This window comes from Macaca nemestrina, chromosome 2 (genome assembly GCF_043159975.1).
Source record: "Macaca nemestrina isolate mMacNem1 chromosome 2, mMacNem.hap1, whole genome shotgun sequence".
In the NCBI taxonomy this organism is placed as follows: domain Eukaryota; kingdom Metazoa; phylum Chordata; class Mammalia; order Primates; family Cercopithecidae; genus Macaca; species Macaca nemestrina.
Window position 1 is genome coordinate 99700329 of NC_092126.1, and position 12245 is coordinate 99712573.

Genomic DNA, 12245 nt, shown 5'->3' on the forward strand with positions numbered 1-12245 from the left:
GCCCCTCTGTGCTGCCACCTGCAGGGCCCTGGCAGTGAGGTCTGGAGAAGGAAGAGAAGAGGCAGGGAACCCCACACGTTTTGCTGGTCATTTCCCATCCTGGTCCTGCCACGGGAACCCCCTCCTTCCACCTCCATTACCCACTTGAGGCAGAAACATATCTCGTTCTTTCTTCTTTTCTCCAAGAATCTTCCCCCAAAATCTTGGCATCTCCTATAGCACATCTGTACCTTTGCTATATCTGTGGGCCTTGTTCTTCCTGTAAGACTCCTCTTGGAAAGCTAATTCCCCCTGACATTAGATAATTTTTTCAAATTGCTGAGTATCCTCCCTTCCCTCTCACAGACCCCATGGCATGCTCAGATCACAGTAGAAGACATTTCCTCTGCTCCCAAACCCATGGCACTCTGAGGCTGACCATGTCCACCTCATCCCCTCAGCTGTCTTCTCTTTGCTGCTATTACCATGTTCCAAGCAGACTTTGGAGCATCTCCCCCACAGCAGCATGGACTTTGGCAGATTTCTTGGGGACCAGCGATGTCCTAACCTGTTTGCTTTTCCAGGGCTGATGTTTGCAGGTGTTTTTTTTTTTTTTTTTTTTTTTTTTTTTTTTTTTTTTTTAACCAAAGCAGAAATCATCCTGTATCCTTATGCAATTCTTCCGGCAGGCTCCAACAGATAAATAAAGCCCACTACCCTCCATGAGTCTACCTTTCCCAGCAGAGCACCTGGGTTGGTCCCGAAGCCTCCAGCCACCTGCACACCTGCCAGGGCCTCTCTGGGGCAGCCATGAAGTCCCTTGTCCTGCTCCTTTGTCTTGCTCGGCTCTGGGGCTGCCACTCAGCCCCACATGGCCCAGGGCTGATTTATAGACAACCGAACTGCGATGATCCAGAAACTGAGGAAGCAGCTCTGGTGGCTGTAGACTACATCAATCAAAACCTTCCTTGGGGATACAAACACACCTTGAACCAGATTGATGAAGTGAAGGTGTGGCCTCAGGTAAGTGGACCTGCTGTGTATGAGCTGAAATAATTTGTATGTGGAGCTCAACCAGGTGCCTCAAAAGATCACCATCTCCCAGTGCAAAGGAAACCACAGAGGAGTAAATTCTTTGATTTCTTCCCAGGAGTGAGGGAAGGGGCAGGCAGAGACCAAGAGAGGAGACATTCTGTACAGCAGTCATGGGTCTCAGGAGGGAGCTGGGTAGGGTGTGGGGTGGTGTGCAGAAGAAAAAGTGCTTCCATGGTAGTTTGCAGATCACAGGTGGAAAGTGTAACTTGCTCGAAAAACTAGGACCCAAGAAACCAGCTCCTGGTTGCCACATTACCACTGGCTGAAAATCACGTATCTGTCTTTGTTTTGGTTTCTCTCTGACAAAGACCGAGAATAAATAAAACTAGCATCTGGCAGATGCCTACTATATGCCAGGCCCATTCACATAGATTATCTCATTTACTCTTTCCCAGTCCTGCCTCCTGGTGCTGTGTGGTGCGTATATTGTTCTTGTCTTACACAAGAGGAAACCAAGGCTCTGTTTGTGTGTGTGTGTGTGTGTGTGTGTGTGTGTGTGTGTGTGTGTGTGTGTGTGTGTGTTTTGGTCCAAGATCATATAATTACTAAGTCTTCAGGCTGGGATTTGATTCCAGATCTGTGTTCCTTCTTCTATACAAACTGCCTCCCTAAGAGAGTTACCCACATCCCAGAGAGAAGTCGTGACATAAACAGGATTCACCTCCTCACACGCTAGACAGGAAACCAACGCAGCCTGAAGCCAGTGACAAGAAAAGTCAAGCTGGAAATATGCCTCGGGGATCAGTAAAGAGATTTGGAGAGGTGGGAAGAAGCTGTCTGTCTACTGCCTGTTTTGAAATTAGATTTTATTTCTGATGAATGACAATTCTTTCAGCAAATATGTATTATAAGCCTTCCTTGGACAAGAACCAGAGATATTAGGTTGAACCATATAAAACTGCCATTTTTCTATATCTAAAGCAACCAAATATTGACTGTTTTAATGGTTCAACCTAATACAATGGTGAAAAAGGCATAATATGTGCCCACAAGAGTTTACAATCTAGGTTGGAAAATAAGGTCAACAGCAGGAAGCCTGGACCGGCTGACAACTGCCATCCATCTCACAAAGAGACAAAATATTTGAAATCAGGATTGCTCTGGATGGATTTTAAGAGTGCTGCAGCCATATTAAAGCACAATGGTGGTTAGGAGGAAATGCTGATCAATTCAGGGGAAATTAACACGCAACATGCACATCTGAGGGGACAGGTAATAATGAATGGGCATTGTGACTTTCACTAAAGGCAGAGCCTCAGAGTTGGGTTCCTTGAGAAACTCATGTGTACCCAGTTCCTGTTCTTCAGAGCTGTGGACGCTTTCAGGCGGTCACTCTGCACACACCTGGACGTCATAAAAATGCAGAGCTTCTCCCAGGGGAGGAGATGCTGAGGCTTCAGGTACTAGTGAGTCAGGCAGAACCAATGAGAGGCAAGCAGAGCTGGGCTGAGAGAATAAGAGGCGTACTTGTACCTTCTGGATTTTTCAGGCTTCGAAGAGAGGATACAAAAACAGGTGAACTGACAAGAACATCTCCAAGGATTGTTGCAAGCTCCCTCATGTCTACACTAGTGATACCCAGTTTCCTGTCAGAGGGAGACTCGCCCTTCCCCATTACCGCCAGCAGGGGGAAGTAGAGAGCGGCATCGTTGCATGCCGGCACCTGCTGCACACCGAGACAAAGGAAAAGCCAAGGACAACAGCAGCAAAACCCTCTAGGAAGGAAAAGAAAATGGAGGAAGGAAGGAAAGTAATAAAAGGAAGAAAGAAAGAAGGAGAGGGAGGGATAGAGGAGACTAAAAAAAAGGACAGTAAGATATTACCCTACACAACCTTATTTTGCAGCTTATCTGAGAAAAATCTAAACCTGGATTTTCCAAAGCAATGCTTGAAGAGTGAAATCTTAAAAATAATAAATAAATAATAAATACAAATAAGCGTTAATACTCATTTGTAGTTTCCAAATAGGGCTCAGAGTGAGGGCTGTGGCTCCATCGACTTGTTCAAGCCCAAGACCTCCTCTGCTTTGCGAGCATCATCTGGTGCTCCCGTAATCGACAGACGAAGACCAGACAAGCCCTGGTCATTGTCCTGCCCATGGGCCAGTTCAGAGCTAGACGGAGTTGCAGACTGACAATAAGAATGACATTTCCCTCACCTCTCCAAAAGGGGCGTGTGCTCAAGCCCAGTGAGGGCGCACACCGTGGCCCACACCACAGGATCAGGGGAATGGGCTGCTCACGGCTTCACTCTTTGTCTCTACAGCAGCCCTTTGGAGAGATGTTTGAGATTGAAATAGACACCCTGGAGACCACCTGCCATGTGCTGGACCCCACCCCTGTGGCAGGATGCAGAGTGAGGCAGCTGAAGGAGCATGTGAGTACCCTTCTTAGGGTGGCTGTGGGTGGTCCTTCGGCCAGCTCCACAGATTCACCCAGCTTGTCAACCTGCCTTCTTGTCTAGCCAGGGTACAATTTCTAAAATTGCCATTTGTGGCTGAGCGCAGTGGCTCATGCCTATGATCCCAGCACTTTGGGAGGCCGAGGCAGGTGGATCACCTGAGGTCAGGAGTTCCAGACCAGCCTGGCCGGCAGGGTGAAACCCTGTCTCTACTAAAAGTACAAAAATTAGCTGGGCGTGGTGACGGGCACCTGTAAATCCCAGCTACTCAGGAGACTGAGGCAGGAGAATCGCTTGAACCCGGGAGGCGGAGATTGCAGTGAGCCAAGATCCTGCTATTGCACTCCAGCCTGGGCAACAACAGTGAATCTCTACCTCAAAATAATAATAATAATCATCATAAATAAAATTGCCATTTGATGCCACCTGCCCTGAGGCTGATTTTTTACAAGCGTTTAACTATATTGTTGTATCCCTGAAAGCAGAGAGTGCCATGTTTCAGTATTACCCAAAGGCGGCGATTTTGCAAGGGTCACCTTTGACAGCCATGCCTGGAGGAAGCCTTCCCGGGGTGCGAAGGGGAAGGGCAGCCATCCTCACGTGGGTTTCTTTCTCCAGGCTGTCGAAGGAGACTGTGATTTCCAGTTGTTGAAAGTAAATGGCAAGTTTTCCGTGGAGTACGCAAAATGTGACTCCAGTCCAGGTACAGATGACTATTCTTATTCTTATTTTTTCCTTGTAGAGAAAGCGGGGAAAGGATCTGAATGATTTTCAACCTAAGTAGTTCTAGCCGCTTTGTCTGTGAGGAAAAGTAGAAGCCAAATTTCCTGGGTTCTGGGATTTTAAAATTGTGTTTTAAGAAGCTGCTCTTGGCCTGATGCGGTGGTTCATGCCTGTAATCCACCCACCCGAGGCAGGTGGATCACCTGAGGTCAGGAGTTCGAGACCAGTCTGGCTAACATGGTGAAACCCCCATCTCTACTAAAAATATAAAAATTAGCTGGGTGTGGTGGTGCTTGCCTGTAATCCCAGCTACTAGGGAGGTTGGAGCAGGAGAATCGCTTGAACCTGGGAGGCAGAGGTGGCAGTGGGCCGAGATCACGCCACTGCATTCCAGCTTGGGTGACACAGAGTGAGATCGTCTCAAAAAAATAAAAAGAAGTTATTGTTATTGGAGGTGAAAATTGCCCCGTGATAATAAGGGCTCCTGCAGAAATGTCAGCATGGCACGAGCTGCTTGAAGGTTTAGTAAGAAGCAGTGAAAGTGCCTGAAGCCATTTGGGGCGTGCCTTAGCCCTTGCTAACCAGCAGAGCTGGGGCGATGCCACGGAGACTGGCTGCCTATATCCGGGTTTCCCCTCTCCGAGCAGACTCGGCCGAAGACGTGCGCAAAGTGTGCCGAGACTGCCCCCTGCTGGCCCCGCTGAACGACACCAGGGTGGTGCACGCCGCGGAAGCTGCCGTGACCGCCTTCAACGCCCAAAACAACGGCTCCAATTTTCAGCTGGAGGAAATTTCCCGGGCTCAACTTGTGGTAAAGACTGAGATTCTTTTGACAGGTTGGGCAATTCGGTGGCACTTCGGGAATGTACTGCACGTGGTGGATCGGGAGGGAGGGAAGAACAGGTGCAGGGGCAGGGATGAGAAAGCAAGGAGAGGGTTGCTTGGAAAGGGAAGAAAGCATCCTAAGGGGTATCAGGTCCCTGAGTGTCATGAGGACCCCCAACACCCCCGGCTCCTCCGCCATGCTGAGCCACTGTAACATCCAGCAGCCACAGTTGCAGGCAGGTACATCCCCACTCCCTCAGTTCCAGCTAAAACCAAAGCTCGGTGTCAGCGGGTAGAGGTTCCCACGTCTGCCAGAAGCACTCTGTAAATTCACTGGGCTCCATCATCACCCATCTCTGCTGAACATCTGCCACAGACTCGTAATTAATACTCACTTGTGCTGACGAGCTTATAATGGCAAGATCCTAAAATGTCTTTCGAGTCACTGGAGAAAACATCTCATTGTACTGTGCGTGGTTTAGCACATTTGAATGCAACAGAATTCAAATGTTTAAGAAAATGTATTCTGGATATCAGCCATGGCCATACTTGGAAATACACTAGTATAGATGGCAATTCTATTAATCAGATATGTGATTCTCAGAACATCCCCACCCCAGACTAGACCAAATAACAGATATTTTATTGTGTCCATATGCTGCAACTACTATAAGAAAAAAAAGCTCAAGTGATATCTTCCATACTTTCATCTAAATCTTTTCATTTGAATCTGCTCTATGAAGTAGGTGGAAGAGGTATTAATCTCTTCACTTTCCCACCCTATCTTGGAGTAACCTGAACCTTGGGTCTCAAGTGCAGCCCAAGAGTGAGGGCTGTGGGGAGGAAGGGTTCCCACTCCTACCAGTCTAAGGCTGGCCTTCTGATTCCTGTTTCCTATCTGCAAACTCACCTCCAACCTGAAGGATCTGAGATGGATACTTGCCCCTCCTACAAGGAAGACACAATCCATATCTCTAAAGTACAAGCACTTCAGAACACAACCCCATAGCGACTGCCCTATGTAAGCCATTGAGGGACATGCCTTCTGGGACCACGCATGGTCTGCATGAATGGCGCTCCCGGAAGGAGGCTACTTCCCGCTCTCCTTCTCTGCCCTTTTCATTCTAAGTCATGTTTCCTCAAGAGCATTTTCATGTACTCTTCTCAGCCCCTCCCACCTTCTACATACGTGGAGTTTACAATATCTGGCACTGACTGTGTTGCTAAAGAGGCCACAGAGGCAGCCAACTGCAACCTGCTGGCAAAAAAGGTGAGTGGGCTGGGACCTTGGGGTGTTACCACTCAGACAGAGCTGTTTGTGGAACAGAACATCCTTGGGTAGTTTGTATCTTGGGGCTGCAGACAGAGAATAACAGTGCAAATGCCCGCTCCCTGTGGATCATGGCAGGTCTTTCCTTAGGGTGTCACCTCACCCCTTTAAAAGCCATCACCAAGTCATCTCACCCACTGCAAGCACATGGAGTTAGGAGAAAGACAGAGGCTATTTCCTAATGAAGCCAAGTCAAGTCACGCCCAGCCACTGGGAGTGTGACGTGCACATTTTCTAGGCATATAACTCTGATATGAAACTTTCAAGTCCTTGAGCTGATAATGTACACTTCTAGGATTTTAGTCTAAAGAAATCATCAGTGGCTGGGGTGGTGGCCCACGCCTGTAATTCCAGCACTATGGGAGGCCAAGATGGGTGGATCATGAGGTCAGGAGATCGAGACCATCTTGGCTAACACGGTGAAATCCCGTCTCTACTAAAAACACAAAAAAATTAGCCGGGCGTGGTGGTGGGCACCTGTAGTCCCAGCTACTCGGGTGGCTGAGGCAGGAGAATGGTGTGAACCTGGGAGGCGGAGGTTGCAGTGAACTGAGATCGCACCACTGCGCTTCAGCCTGGGCAACAGAGTGAGACTCTGTCTCAAAAAAAGAAATCATCAGTGACATTTGACAGAATATATCTATGAAAATGATTTATTATAGATACAAAAAGACCAAAAAAGAGAGATCTGTATGTCCAACAGGAAGGTGTCATTGAATAATACATGCACATCGGTAAATAGAAAATTGTGCAGATGCTAAAAATTGTGTTTTCAAAGAATAATGAATGATATGAGAAAATGCTATTGTGGCAAGTGAAAAAACACAGGATACAACATTGTATAGTCACAATGATCTCAATTTTTAAATCATATTTAATAGTATTTTAAAATAAGAAAGAAACGCATCAATGTTAACACTCATTCTTTCTAGGTCACCACCAGAAAGGGACTATGGGTAATCTCTCACTCAGAAAGTATTTCTGTATTTCCATTTTATATATAGAATCATATACCTTCCACAAGCAGAAACTATAACTTTAAGAAAAATGGTTTCTCAAACTAATTTAAGGTTGGAGTGTCAATGAAATTGAGGGGGGGATCCATTTTTTAAATCAGTTAAAATAACTCCTCTTTCTCTGTGGGCAGCAATATGGCTTTTGTAAGGCAACGCTCAATGAGAAGCTTGGTGGAGAAGAGGTTGCAGTGACCTGCACAGTGTTCCAAACACAGGTAACAGCTCCATGAATATTCTTGCCTCACCTTCAGAATACAATGACCTCTTCACATTTATGCAGTGCAGTGGTGATGACAGGACATTTGCTCTCCTGCGCTTCCCAACCTCACAGTATGAAATAAGACTAGGGTATGTGGAATCATCAACAAATGGAAGGATATTTTAGTTATGCCTTTCCCTCCCATGAACTAGTGACTACAGGGAAGAACCACCTTACTGTGTAGTTGACAAAGCCACCCTTTTATTTGTGGGAGGTGGGAGTGGTTTCCTGAGTTGCAGAGACCAGGTGGCCAGATCTACCTGGCAGCCCCCACTGGCTGCAGCTTCAGATGACAAAGAGGGTGGCACTGCTGGGCTAGGGTGAGCCATAGGTGGGGTGCTTTTACTCATGGGACATATGTGTGCAAGTCCACCATCACCAAGGCAATCCTGGCCGGGGCCAGGATAGGCCAGTCACCCCTCCTTGTAACCTTGATGACAATCCACTGTACTTAGGTAGGTCCTTTCTTGATAGACTCTTTGCAAATAAAAATGTATAATGTGATGAAATTGGGTGCCAGTGCCACCTGGACCTGTGGGTGGTCTTGACGGGGAGGAGGAAGCAAACTAACTGAAGGAAATGGTCTTTTTTCCAGCCCGCGACCTCACAGCCCCAACCAGAAGGTGCCAATGAAGCAGTCCCCACCCCCGTGGTGGATGCAGATGCACCTGCGTCCTATCCAGTTGGCGCATCTGGACCCCTTCCAACTGGCTCACCCATATACGCCCATGTGTTGGCGGCAGCTCCCCCAGTGGTCCCGATACACTCGTCACACTATGACCTGCGCCACCTCTTCATGGGTGTGGTCTCATTGAGGTCCCCCTCAGGAGAAGCGTTGCACCCCCGGAAAACACGCTCAGTGGTGCAGCCTAGTGTTGGTGCTGCTGCTGGGCCAGTGGTTCCTCCATGTCCGGGGAGGGTCAGACACTTCAAGGTCTAGGCTAGACATGGCAGAGATGAGGAGGTTTGGCAGAGAAAACATAGCCACCATTTTGTCCAAGCCTGGGCATGGGTGGGGGGCCTTGTCTGCTGACCACGCAAGTGTCACATGTGATCTACATTAATATCAAGTCTTGAATCCCTACTTCCTGTCATTCCTCACAGGACAGAAGCAGAGGGAATGGTGGTTATGTTTGATAGAAGGCATTAGGTTGACAACTTGTCATGATTTTGATGGTAAGCCACCAGGATTGTGTTCTCTGCCTCTGGCTGACCTTACGAAAACCATTGCAACTGTGACTTTGAAAGGTGCTCTTGCTAAGCTTATATGTGCCTGTTAATAAAAGTGCCTGAAATACCTTCCTTAATAAAGAAGGTTCTAAGCTGAGTGTGGTCATGCTTATTGCCGACTTCATCCCAGTTCCCCTCACGTGCATAGCCTTTTATCCCAACAACCACACAGCGTCCCTAATCAAAACCAAAGTGAAAATAGAACCAAAAGAGAACAAAAACCTGCTGTATTGCCAGATACAGGAAAAAATGAGACTAGGATCTTCCCACAACTCGTAAGATATGACCTTTTTTTTTGAGACGGAGTCTCACTCTGTCACCCAGGCTGGAGTGCAGTGGCACGATCTCAGCTCACTGCAACCTCCGCCTCCCAAGTTCAAACGATTCCCCTGCCTCAGCCTCCTGAGTAGCTGGGACTACAGGCGCGCATGACCACACCCAGCTAATGTTTTTGTATTTTAGTAGAGATGGGGTTTCACCATGTTGGTCAGGATGTTCTCCATCTCCTGACCTCGTGATCCACCTGCCTCAGCCTCCCAAAGTGCTGGGATTACAGGCGTGAGCCACTGCGCCCGGCTTTGACCTTCTCTTAAATCTGTACTCTACTTGGCAAGTTTATCCTCTCTCATGATTTAAACTATCATTCTTACCCAGATAACTGCAACTTAATACCTCCAGATTGGACCTCTTTCTTGAATTCTAACATTGCATTTCCAAATATCTTCAGGATTTCCTCGCTAGAATTACCTAAAACAGTTTCCTATGTGACTTGTTTCCTCTAAATGATGCACACCTGGAGACAGCGTTATTCAAAATGTGCATTATTTTAGAATTACTTATTCCCAATAATATTAGACAGAATGAGTTATAGAGCTGTTAAATCTGCCACCCTTATAGCACAGTTTTTGTATTAATGCTGCTCTGTCCTTTCTTATGTTATTATTTTACAGCGTATTCTCTGCTAAATTAATAGCATTACATATGTCTCGTTTATTTGCCTTCTTAGTGGATTTTAATTATGTCTAACACATGTTTCAAAGTTATTGGATTTCAGGTGCATTTTTCCATACTTGTGCCACTACTACCAATTAAGAATATTTGGTGGATGTTAAGATAATACAAAAATTGTCCAGGCCCAGTGGCTTATGCCTGTAATCTCAGCAGTTTGGGAGGCCGAGGCAGGTGGATCACCTGAGGTTAGGAGTTGGAGACCAGCCTGATCAACATGGTGAAACACTGTCTCTACTAAAAATACAAAAATTAGCTGGGCATGGTGGCAGGCACCTGTAATCCCAGCTACTCAGGAGGCTGAAGCAGCAGAATTACTTGATTCCAAGAGGCAGAAGTTGCAATGAGCCGAGATGGCGCCATTGCACTCCAGTCTAGGCAACAGAGCAAGACTCGGTCTCAAAAAAAAAAAAAAAAAAAAAAAAAAAAAAAAAAAAAATCTAATAACACCAAACATTAGAATAATAAAATAGCAATAATCAAAGTTACTCCTCAAAATTTTGCTGCACATGAAAAAGTGTGGTGCCCATGATATTGACAAAACATGATGGGATAGTCAGAGTGCAATGTTTTAAGTAAGACTCACAGTGTGCTTGCTTTAAAAATATGCAATCTCAGCCAGGCATGGTGGCAGGTACGGTGGTTCATACCTGTAATCCCAGCTCTTGGGAGGCCGAGGCGGGTGAATCACTTGAGCCCAGGAGTTTGAGAGCAGCCCAGACAACATGGCAAAACCCTGTCTCTACAAAATATACAAAAATTAGCCAGGTGTGGTGGCATGCGCCTGTGGGCCCAGCTATTTGGAATACAGGTGGGCGGATCACCTCAGGCCAGGAGGTCATGACTGTAGTAAGCTGAGATTGCACCACTATCTTTGGCTATTTTTTTTAAATGTGTAGGATTTAAGTTGTTTCAAAAGGTAAATTATGTATTTTTAATCTTTAAGATTTAAAGCAAGAATACATAACCTCTATGACATGGCACTCAACATCAATTTCCCAAATAATCATTTTTAAAAATTTTTATTATTATTATTATACTTTTAAGTTCTAGAGTACATGTGCATAACGTGCAGATTTGTTACATATGTATACTTGTGCCATGTTGGTGGGCTGCACCCATCAACTCATCAGCACCCATCAACTCGTCATTTACATCAGGTATAACTCCCAATGCAATCCCTCCCCCCCTCCCCCCTCCCCATGATAGGCCCCGGTGTGTGATGTCCCCCTTCCCGAGTCCAAGTGATCTCATTTTTCAGTTCCCACCTATGAGTGAGAACATGCGGTGTTTGGTTTTCTGTTCTTGTGACAGTTTGCTAAGAATGATGGTTTCCAGCTGCATCCATGTCCCTACAAAGGACACAAACTCATCCTTTTTTATGGCTGCATAGTATTCCATGGTGTATATGTGCCACATTTTCTTAATCCAGTCTGTCACTGATGGACATTTGGGTTGATTCCAAGTCTTTGCTATTGTAAATAGTGCCGCAATAAACATACGTGTGCATGTGTCTTTATAGCAGCATGATTTATAATCCTTTGGGTATATACACAGTAATGGGATGGCTGGGTCATATGGTGCTTCTAGTTCTAGATCCTTGAGGAATCGCCATACTGTTTTCCGTAATGGTTGAACTAGTTTACAATCCCACCAACAGTGTAAAAGTGTTCCTATTTCTCCACATCCTCTCCAGCACGTGTTGTTTCCTGACTTTTTAATGATTGCCATTCTAACTGGTGTGAGATGGTATCTCATTGTGGTTTTGATTTGCATTTCTCTGATGGCCAGTGATGATGAGCATTTTTTCATGTGTCTGTTGGCTGTATGAATGTCTTCTTTTGAGAAATGTCTGTTCATATCCTTTGCCCACTTTTTGATGGGGTTGTTTGTTTTTTTCTTGTAAATTTGTTTGAGTTCTTTGTAGGTTCTGGATATTAGCCCTTTGTCAGATGAGTAGATTGCAAAAATTTTCTCCCATTCTGTAGGTTGCCTGTTCACTCTGATGGTAGTTTCTTTTGCTGTGCAGAAGCTCTTTAGTTTAATTAGATCCCATTTGTCAATTTTGGCTTTTGTTGCTGTTGCTTTTGGTGTTTTAGACATGAAATCCTTGCCCATGCCTATGTCCTGAATGGTATTACCTAGGTTTTCTTCTAGGGTTTTTATGGTATTACGTCTAACATTTAAGTCTCTAATCCATCTTGAATTAATTTTCGTATAAGGAGTAAGGAAAGGATCCAGTTTCAGCTTTCTACTTATGGCTAGCCAATTTTCCCAGCACCATTTATTAAATAGGGAATCCTTTCCCCATTTCTTGTTTTTCTCAGGTTTGTCAAAGATCAGATGGCTGTAGATGTGTGGTATTATTTCTGAGGACTCT

At 45.8% G+C, this 12245-nt stretch overlaps 1 protein-coding gene across 1 annotated transcript; it reads left to right on the plus strand.

Annotated features, from left to right (window-relative positions):
• The first annotated feature begins 701 nt into the window (after positions 1-701).
• On the plus strand, positions 702-8954 carry LOC105480162 (alpha 2-HS glycoprotein). The gene is made up of 7 exons (XM_011738680.2): positions 702-1002; positions 3340-3450; positions 4093-4177; positions 4845-5008; positions 6191-6292; positions 7500-7583; positions 8223-8954. Exons 1-7 carry the CDS (start codon positions 790-792, stop codon positions 8565-8567), a joined length of 1104 nt encoding a protein of 367 aa, XP_011736982.1. The 5' UTR covers positions 702-789; the 3' UTR covers positions 8568-8954.
• Positions 8955-12245: the final 3291 nt, after the last annotated feature.

Excerpts from the sequence above, each read along its gene's own strand:
- LOC105480162 (XM_011738680.2), top strand. The coding sequence starts at position 790 with ATGAAGTCCCTTGTCCTGCTCCTTTGTCTTGCTCGGCTCTGGGGCTGC. Across the intron at positions 6,293-7,499 it reads GCAACCTGCTGGCAAAAAAG|CAATATGGCTTTTGTAAGGC; the intron begins GTGAGTGGGCTG and ends CTCTGTGGGCAG. Across the intron at positions 7,584-8,222 it reads GCACAGTGTTCCAAACACAG|CCCGCGACCTCACAGCCCCA; the intron begins GTAACAGCTCCA and ends TCTTTTTTCCAG.